Below are 10387 nucleotides of genomic sequence, written 5' to 3'. Positions count from 1 at the left end.
GAATAAAAAATTTAACTAAAACAATAAAAAAATACTTGAAAATAATAAAAATAAAAAATGATCTTATTATAAATATATAATTTTAAATATTATATATATATATATATGAAACTTTAAATGTTAATTTTAATAAATAAAAAATATTTATTTTTTATATTTATATATTTTATATTTTTAATTATATAAGTTTGATTAGTTTAGGTCTTACTAATATAAGTAAATATATAATGTAATAGGCATGTATTTAGAATTATATTATTTTTATTCCGTTTTCTTAAAAAAATTGAAAAAAATAAAAAAGATTAATATTTTCATGTATTATATATAATATTTTAAATAAATTATATTTTCAAAATATTTTGATGAAAAATTATTTTATATAATAATATCTTTAACAAAATTAGTTAATTAATAAATTTTGAATATAATAATCTAATTATTTGTTAAGTAATATAAAATAAAATTTTAATTATTTTATATTTTTATGTTACAGTTTAAAATTTTATTTTAATATGATTTTTTAATATCATAAAAAAATTTTGCATAATAATTAATCTTATTGAATAAAGAATATTCATATTTTTATATTTATGTTTTATATTTAATTATTTAAGAATAAAAGATTCTCTTACCATTTAAAGTATTATGTATTAAAGTATTGTCATTTAAAGTATTTATTTATGTATTAAGATATTTTGTATTTATTAGAGTCCATCAATACTCTTCTTTTATATTAGCCTTTGATTTTTAACTAATCAAATTTAATGGTCGATATAAATATGACGCATTCAATAAAAGCACATAATGGTTATGCTCGTTTTAGAGATACCCATTAGGATGTTGTTACTTGAATTAGCACTAAATTGAGAACTTTTTAAATTTATTAGGGAACACCTATCAAGATCTCCATGTAAACAAATAGATAGATATTATTGAAAGGTTTTGTAGTACACAAGACTAAGGAACGGTTGAAACTTGAATGATAGTGAAGCCAATCCGCCGCATGAAGTGCTTATCCATGATGGTGATTTCCAGCTGTAAGCACACAAGTGAGACACGTGGCACAAAAAGATGGTGTGCTAATAATTCAGTGGGCCCCTCCTAGGTCCCCCAACATCACAACGTCACATGTCTCGGATGCATTGTGATACCTTAGACAACGATATTCTTGGGCAATGCAAATAAATTCAGATCATACATACTTACATAGTATATACTATATAGTATAAAAGATATGATACTGCCACGATGAATGAATGAACAAGATACGTTGATAACTCATTTTAGCTATAGTTAGATAGAATTGGTGATGATTTATTTGATTAGCAAACAAAAGCAAAAGCAAAAGATCTTAAAAGGAGCCGTAGATGAGATAACAAATATATGGAGTTGATAATGGGCAAAATTGATTCGTGGCATGCCCTTCTCCTTGTGTTATTTAGAGTTAGTATCGTATTAACTTGAATCAATATATTTCTCAATTATTGAATGAAAAGTGTATTCAGTCTAATTTCAAATTGCAATTTCATTATATAACAAAACATGATAGAAAAAAGATGGAACATGCAGAATCTGCGAAATGGCTTCTTGAGAAAGCAAGTCATTGGAAATTAATGTTAAGTTTTGTGATACTTAAAAAAGTGTTTTAGACTTTGCTTTTATTGAGAAGAGTGGGTCCCACTTGCAAGATTATTTTCCGTGCTTTAATTTTATAATATGAATATGCTTCAAAGTCATTATAAACTATTAATCTGTTCATGTTTGAAAGACATAAAGCTATTATGCAGTTGATTAGCCAAAATAATTATAAACCATCATTGAAACAGGGTGTTATCATCATGCTATGTTGATACGATCATGCATATCCATATATGGTGATGATGGTGGACCATTTGATTGCTTCAATTTTCTTTCATTTACCTAAAAAAGGGACCATTCTTGTTGGGACTTTGTGGAGACGTTTGACATTAAAAGTTCCTTTTTTCTTAGTTGATTATTGAACCCTTCAACAAAGAGAAAGTTGACGACCCCATAACTAAAAGGTTTCTTTTCTCCTATTCTCAGTTTTCTTTGCTTTTTTCATGGACAATAATATTATTAATAAAGACTCCTAGCTTTTATTCACATTATTGAAGGGAGTAGAAGAATATTTTACTTAGTTTTATTCGGAGAAAGCATACAACTTTTTGAAACTCTTAATTGTGTTTGAAATTGAATCACTGTAAACTAAGGCTAATATCTTGGTTGGCCTGAGAAAACCAATAAAATAGGTTAAATGTGTTATGAAAGCAGAAGGTAAAAAAAAAAAAACTTTAGATTTTAGTGGTTGGTTACTACAAGCAACGAAAAAGGAGGAGGCCTAGTTTAGACAACTTTTGGCATTATTATTTCTAAAACATTAATGGTCCCCTAACAAAATATGTATGTATTCTGTGGCTCCTTGCATTTGTCCATATCTGCAATGTGTATTCTATGTCTCAAACTTTATCAACAATTCACAAACTCAATGGAGATCCTTACACCAATTCATGAAATTTCCCAATGCACCTAAAAAGGTTCAGGAGACAAAAATATTATTCAACTCTGCCTGCAGCTGCAGGTTAGTGCATGTGAAAGTGAAATTGTTTTTAAGCTGCTGGATTTTTCTTATGGCTAGCACTCTTTACGTCCAATACTAATTTTCTTAAGATATCTTATCTCCTTCCAATTGTAAATTTCGAAATAACTTGGCAAAGGCATAAAAAGTTGGGTGGCGTCCTGATATGTTGAAGTCTCCAAGGGAAAATCCATGTTGCCTTTTTAGTTTTCTTATCATTTTTCAATATCACCTTTTGTGAAATATGGGTAGTGCGGTGGGACTGGAATCATTTAAATGCCCACTCCTTCAAGAAAGATTGCTTGACAAACTGGCAACAAATTTTTAAGAAAGTAAAATTTTGAACAAACATAAAAATTGAACTACTTGTAAAAACTTAGCGTCATATGATGTTATAGTAATGCTCTATAATCTCCTACATGATCCATCATCATGAGTCCTGATGAACAATCAAATCCTTACAAATAAACAAATAAATAATGTGGCAGCAAAATAACTATGATACTATATAGATTACAAGGATATATTACATTAGCTATATCTAAAAGGAAATAGAAATGAGGAAAGTCGTCTTAGAAAGCATATACAGATCATGTGATTCGAGAAAACAAAATTTTGAAGCAACTATACTAAATAAGTGTTCTCTCTAGTGAGTCAGAAATCTGTTAAAGATCATATTCTTTGCCATCTTTCTCTGCAGCAAGAGCATCCGGCTGCACTTGACGAACAAATTGACCTTTCACTCTCGGGCGCTGCTCTGCTAGTTTCTTTCTGCTCTCATATCGAACCTGTTAAGAAGTTCAAGAAATAGATGTCAGCAAATGAGGATAATTTAGATAAAAGAATGATGCCGTGATAATAAAAAGGTTATGGTCATATTAACAGACCTTCTTCTCATAGCATCTCTCTTTCCTTTTCAAGCGGAACTTATTTAGAGCTGCTTCTCTTTGGATAGATCGATGAGAGCTTGCATTGTTTGCCATCTCTTCATTCTTACCCTCTGAAGCTGCTCTGCCAATTGGGACCTGATCAACAATGTTGCTGCTTCCACAGTTGCTTCCATACCCCATGCTATTAAGATGGCTTGCATTTCCATTACAGAAGCTACCGGATCCACTTTGATCAGTTGCAGGAGAGATGTGTCTTCGATCCTCAGCATGTTCTGGTTTGTGTTCCGGTCTGGAAATCATGTTGTTTGGAGCACTTTTTCCACCAGAACTGGGAGATTCATAAACCTGCTCTGAACTATTGTCTTTAACACTTGATTGATAAAATGCATTTACTTGAAAGGCTGGTTCAAGAAGCACAACTGAACTGGGGCTAGGCACCAATGGTGGACCCGATTGCGTGCGAAACATTGGAGGAAGTACAGAACCATAGGCCGTGCATAAATCATTGAACCTTACACCTTTAACTGCAATCGGGAGAGAGTGCCCTTGCTGTTGCGAGTGTGAAGTTGCTGCTTCAGATTCTTTCGATTGGGGTGTAGTTGGAGATAAAAGATTTCTTTGCACACTAGGTGTTGAACTATCTGAATTACAGCCAGTAGCAAAATGGGAAATACTTTTCTCGCAATTTGTTCTCTGTTCCCTTTGTTGGTCAGAGAAGTTTAAAATCGCAGGTGAGGCTTGAAATTGCCTGTTTGTATACCTGCAAGAAACCTCTTAACGATGAGCATATATACAATCTTTGAAAAACTTGAAACATCCCTATTCTAAAGTTAAAGATGTAACATATCAAATCATGTAACTTTAGTTCTTTGAAACTTTTTCTTCTCTTTTTCAAATACATTTCAAAGAACTTATGTTAAGTTACTAAAAATTTATCACTCAGTTCATTATCTTTGATATATCCCCCAGGTACTTGTAATAAAATTCATGTCCAGTACCATCATAGTTTGTATAGGAGATTTGATAAATGGAGCCTGTTAAATTTGTTTAAAGATATTGGACCCTTTTGATTCTTTTAAATAAACTACTTAAAATGAAAGAAAAGTACAAGAATAACAAGGCATTTCAATGGTTACCGCTTGAAAGCTGAGGCATTTGAATGCATGATGGTATTTCTTTCTTCAGCGAGTTCATTGTCACAGTTGCTGGGATGAGGTCTTCTTAGGGAAAGATCCAACTGCGGAATGAAGTCAAACTTTCCTGTGCAGTTAACTGTGGGAGTTTTGAGGCTGCAGTTTGGACGATTATGAAATGCTCCAATCAAGTCAATAGCTTCCTTAGAACAGCTAATTTGAACACAGTGATTGTCATGAGCCTCACCACAGATAGTAGCACTCCGAAAATGTTCTGTATCACCATCCTTGCCATTGGTTGTGCTTGTCTCACAATTTTTGCTACTAGCCATAGCTAATCCTAGAAAATTCAAAGTTGGTGCGTTTTAGACATTTTTGTTGTGAAGCATAAGAAAAGATTATTGCAGTAACGGAAAGAAATTTACCTCCAGCATGACTGTCATGCATAACTGATATCTGCCCCAATCGCATGCACGTTTCTACCTCTTGTGTCATTGTTCCAGTTGGATATGATTCACCACATTTCAGTGAAGCAAATTCCTGCATGTTATCGACAGGGCCACTCTCAGCTTCCAGGTCGGGCTTTGTGCAAGAGCTCTGCAAGAGAGAGCAAACATGCATCTCTAAATGAAAACTTTATCTAGCCAACCCAGGCTGAAAGCAAATTTCTTATAACTATAGGAGGCTTTTTTAACAGAAGTAAACATCCCCGGAACACATTAGTTATTTGGAGTGTATTGACTAGGACCTGATTTTTTCCGATAGGCTTGAGCGGTGACAATACACTTAATAACTGTACAGTCTTAGTTGTTAACAAAACCAAAAGTTGATAGATTTGGCAGTCGTCCATAGATGTTGAAAATACAAAATGACAGAGAAATAAATGATGGGAAATTTCAGACAGATAGATATGTTAGAAATTCCAATCTGATGGCATAAGCATGCAAGTGTAAAGAGTTTAACCCAAAAATAGAAAAAAACGGAATGATAATAGAACAATTCCATATCAGGCGCACAACCTGGTGTGACAACATGCCAAATCTACTTGAACAATTATTTGTGATTTGTCGTAAATGTAAGTAAAGATCAGAAGCAAAAACAGAAAACAATAATTTGTAGATCAAGAAAACTAACCTGTGCATCACTTCCTTTCTCGATTAATTCCTTATTTCTCTGAATGGAAGCAGCATCACCACTTGAACGAATACTAGCATCATTGTTTTCAGCAGTGGCTTCAACCTTCTGCTGTGCAACACTGTCATCTTGGAGGCCATTCATGGCAACAGTTGACTGAGACAGCAAAAACATAATAAAAATTTCAAAAATTTATCAATGAATTCCGAGCGTTTAAGAGAAAAACAGGGGAGAAAAATGAAAAAGAAATAGTGAGCTGAAATCCTACCGATTGCCTTCTCCAAACATGCTGCCACAAATTCCTCAATTCATTTTTTCTAAGGGGCTTAACAAGATAATCAGCAGCTCCCCTCAGCATACACTTGTATACTGTACTTATAGAATCTTGTGAGGACATCACTACAAAGGCATAAACAAATGACATAACATTTAAGTAAAATGTTAATGTTGAATTGGAATGTTTCAATAATTTAACAGCTGGAAGACTTAGATAAGGTATCATACTTATGACAGGGATATTTTTGCAAATATCATGTTCCATAATTAAAGTGAGAAGTGCATAGCCAGATATGGCAGGTAAATCCACTTCCGTCAGTATTAGATCGATATTGTGGGGTCTTCCCTTGAGTATTTCCCATGCCTTTAGGCCATCAGGAACAGCCGCCACTGCTCAAAATAGATGAACAAAGTTAATTCTAAGTTCCTACAGCATGTAATTAGTTTCAAGCACTAGGAAGATAATTTTTTTTTAAGTTCTTAAGAGCATGTAATTAGTTTCAAGCACGAGGATTTTTTCGATTACAAGCTTAAGCAAGATGAAAATCTTGCATAACAGAGAATTAATATGGCAAATAAACATCAAAAATAAAGAATTGAATCATGTTTATGATTTGAGCCTGCAGTTTCCAGACAGATAGTACTCTTACTACAAAAACCAAGTTGGAGACAGCAATTAGTTCCTTGGATTTTCATTGAACCCATATCCCCATCACATTCCTGTCAGAAACAATAATTTTTATTCCTTTTTTCCTTGCAAAAAATTATTAAAGACTATATAAGAAAAAAGCATATACGATGGCTGATGCACACTTTTTCTTGTCCATTCCTTATTTTTTTTTTTCATTATTAAATCATTTAAATCCTCATAAACTTTGAGGCGGCCGATAATTTGGTAAATTTTGTAATTACAAAAATTGATATCTCAATCTATTCTCAATTTTACAGTCCAACAGCCTTGATAAGGTATATCATATATCTTCTTATTCCTTTTAGTTTGGTCAAACACAGCAAGAATGACAGCGAAGCCAGAACTAAGAAAAGGTGAATCAATATTTATTTATAATCAATAAAATCCATGGTTTCAGTCCTGAAAATCGAAACTCTTAACAGAGAAGATGCTCATGTGACAGTTGACTATTGAACACACAAGCGGTAAAACAGAGACGAAAGAGCAAGCAATGGAAACAATAGAAAGCTCGGTAACCGTATTTGGAGAAACTCAATCGCTTCCTCTTTCCAACACACGGATACACCACGTGTCATCATCATTCAAATAAGAAGATGGATAGAGAGGAATTCATTCATTGATGGTAATTGAGAGTTGAAACCAGAAGAAAAAGACGAAATTGAAGTGAAAATGAATGGTAGAGAGTGAAGAAAGACCTTTGTAGCTGCATTTTCTGAGGAGCGCAGCTATAATCTGCCTCGTGGAATCATCAGCTTCAACCAAGAGCACCCTCAGTACCATCTTCGGCAAGAACTTCTCCCACCTCATCAGCCCTTTCGATTCTCCTCCTCCGCCTTTGCCCTCCGTTGCAGTAGTTTCTTCCTCGGCAGCCGCCACCGTAGTCGTCTGCTTCTCTTCTTCCTCAACCGTTCCAACTAATCTCTCGCTCACAACTACCTCACCCATGTTTATTCCCTCTCAAACGGAATCAATCCCTGCTATTCCACCTGAATCACACTGTACCATGAGAATCTTCTTCTTTGATGGAGCTTCCAAAACCAGCAGGCACACACAAAATTTTCTGATTTCTTTGTTTCCACAGAACCAATTTTGGAGGGTAAAAATGAAAACATCTAAAAAGAAATTAAAACATCGGAAAAAGGAAGGGGAATATCTAGAAGGAAGGACAGGAGCACCGTTAAGTTTAACAGCGGAAGTTGAATCCAACGGCTTCAGATGAAACACTTATGCTAACCGCCACTGATCCAACGGTTCAAGAAAATATCCCCAACGCTACAAAATATCTAAAGCAATGGCCCACATGGTCCACGTCATCAATTAGATCTGATTTTCGGCCAAAGATCTAAAGCCAAACATCCATTGGGTTCTCGTGGTTGGTGCATCGCGTTGGTGGTGGATATTATTTCTTCCCCATTCTTTTTCTTCTTCATTTTTTCTAAAGAAATTCATTTAATAATTAATATTCTCTTTTTCACATGCCTCCACGATTACCATTACCATTACCATCCAAATCAAAAATATCAAAATGTGGTATTATAGGATATTTTGGGAGGTGGGACAAATGACATTGAGGTGGAGCCCTCTTGTGGGAGAGAAAGATATTACTTGTTAAATCCACTCCTCAAAGATATTTTCCGAGTTGCTTTAAGGGCGTCCATGAATCGAATGGACCTAGATGTGCCACGTGGCAGTGTCTCAGGCGATTTCAAGTTTTGTGGCTTTGAAGTTGTCAAACGCAATCTGCGATGATGAAACGATCCCACGCGCTGCATATGTGGCACTATTTGTATTCGTATTTGATTGGATCGCACTAGTGACGTGGACAGGCAGTGATTGGTCTATGTTTAATGAAGAATGGAAATTACCTTAATGGGACTGCAGATATTGCGCGTGTTTTAAAGGTGTGAGTAGGGATCAGTATGGTTAAATTAAGCCTTGTGGACACTGAACTTAAAAAAAAGTTTTCACCTTCTAAGTTCTAACACTTTTCGATTTGTCATTCGTTACGGCCAGGGTGTCATCTTATCCTCTCTTTGTTATATGATTAAAGGCCAGTTTAATAGGTTCATAAATAACTTTTGTTTACTTTTAATTTACGAAAAAATATAATATTAATATTTGATATAATTTTTAAAATTAAATTATAATTTTTTTTAAATTATTTAAATATTTAAAAAAATTAAAAAAATAATCTTTTTATAATAAAAATTTTTTTATTAATTTTTTAAATAAATATTTTTAAAATTAAAAAATTAAATATTTATTAAAAAATTTAATTAAATTATTTATTCAAACTAAATCTAAATACTTTTAACTATCTGATTGCTCCTAAAACAATCTTCTAATCTAGTACTGGTACTAATGCCTTGACTAACTACTAATACTTTCACACAAACTGTTATTTTTTTTTTTTGAAATATTATTATACTAAGGTATTGGGTTTACCCAACCTATAATTCTCTAAGGACACATGTTACATTTATTAATTAAAAAAGATTTTATAAAAACAGATATAAAATTTGATTTTTAATATATTTATTGTATATTTATTAAAATAAAAATTTAAAAATATTTGACACAATTAAAAATGTCGTGTTATTACAATAACTAAAGAATAAACTGATATAGTCACCAAAAAAAAAAATAGTCACCAAAAAAAAGAATAAACTGATATTCAAATGTCATTCATAGTGCACAACAAAAAGTATTATTATATTATTACCTAATTATAATAATAACAAAATTAGTTTAATATTAAATTAAATTAGTATAAAATCGTAACAAAATATATTTAAATATTATATATACTAATTTATAATATCCTAAATATTCTCTAATAACATAACATAAAAGAAAACGAGAAATAGTTTAGGATGAAAATGGCGTAACATTTTACATCCTTATCTTTTATCGCTCTCGTTATTCTTTCATTAATCTCAGTAGTATTATTTTATTCTTGCGTGCCAAAACAAACTTCACTCTTCTTTGTGAGTGTTTTAAATCATTGGTTATAACTTATAACAAGCTATGTAACTAAATATAAATATATGACAATAAGTTATGGCACGTAAGATGTAGATATTTAAGTGAAGAATCTCTTTTTCTTTATTATGCGTAATCTTTTTTTCTTTATTATGCACTTGATCTTGTTTTGATAATTCATATTATACTTTACCAATAGCCTATTTTCAATTAGATGTTGTAATGTGTTCCGGATTTTTAAATTTTTAACCTTATCCTAACTATTGAATGGCTCGAATTAAGTAGGATGTCTAAATCAAGGTTCAAATTCTTTGCGCGGCCTGAATACAAGTTTTTAATTTTTAAAAATTTAATATCATTCTTACATTGAATTCGAATGGTATAAATAGAAAAGTTTTGAACTCTCAAATATGGTTTAACATTCCATACATTTTCTTAATATCCACAAATTATTTCTTGAACTACTCTAATTAACTTGAGTCCAAAGTCCTTTTGTAGGTATTATCCTCTGCTGTCACAAGAAGCTGCAGCTATCCCAATTAAGAGGTCGTCCCAGGTTTCTCGCCAATCAAATCTCAAGTGCAGATAGCCCCTTGAACATAATGTAACCACCAACAATTCTTAAATATCTGAATTATTTGTCTTCAATTTACTCATCTCTAATACCCTTGTGTTTAATAATGAC

General features: G+C 32.4%; 1 protein-coding gene across 1 annotated transcript; it reads right to left on the bottom strand.

Annotated features, from left to right (window-relative positions):
* Window positions 1–2959: 2959 nt before the first annotated feature.
* PRR5 (two-component response regulator-like protein) lies at window positions 2960–8289 on the bottom strand. Its single transcript, XM_016325554.3, has 8 exons — window positions 7416–8289; window positions 6258–6419; window positions 6022–6152; window positions 5754–5909; window positions 5045–5216; window positions 4623–4959; window positions 3484–4246; window positions 2960–3384 (listed from the first exon to the last, which is right to left on the bottom strand). The coding sequence occupies exons 1-8, from the start codon at window positions 7663–7665 to the stop codon at window positions 3262–3264; spliced, it is 2094 nt and encodes a 697-aa protein (XP_016181040.1). The 5' UTR covers window positions 7666–8289; the 3' UTR covers window positions 2960–3261.
* Window positions 8290–10387: the final 2098 nt, after the last annotated feature.

Source organism: Arachis ipaensis, chromosome B10 (assembly GCF_059453495.1).
Source record: "Arachis ipaensis isolate K30076 ecotype BB chromosome B10, ASM5945349v1, whole genome shotgun sequence".
Lineage (NCBI taxonomy): Eukaryota > Viridiplantae > Streptophyta > Magnoliopsida > Fabales > Fabaceae > Arachis > Arachis ipaensis.
The sequence above is the reverse complement of the archived record's forward strand: the minus strand, read 5'-3'. Positions and strand labels throughout refer to the sequence as shown.

Bases quoted from the DNA above. Each gene is read 5' to 3' on its own strand.
- PRR5 (XM_016325554.3), bottom strand. From the start codon at position 7,665: ATGGGTGAGGTAGTTGTGAGCGAGAGATTAGTTGGAACGGTTGAGGAA. The intron at 4,960-5,044 runs GTAAATTTCTTT...TGAATTTTCTAG, and splicing joins GCATGACAGTCATGCTGGAG to GATTAGCTATGGCTAGTAGC. The intron at 3,385-3,483 runs GTCTGTTAATAT...ACTTCTTAACAG, and splicing joins AGAGATGCTATGAGAAGAAG to GTTCGATATGAGAGCAGAAA.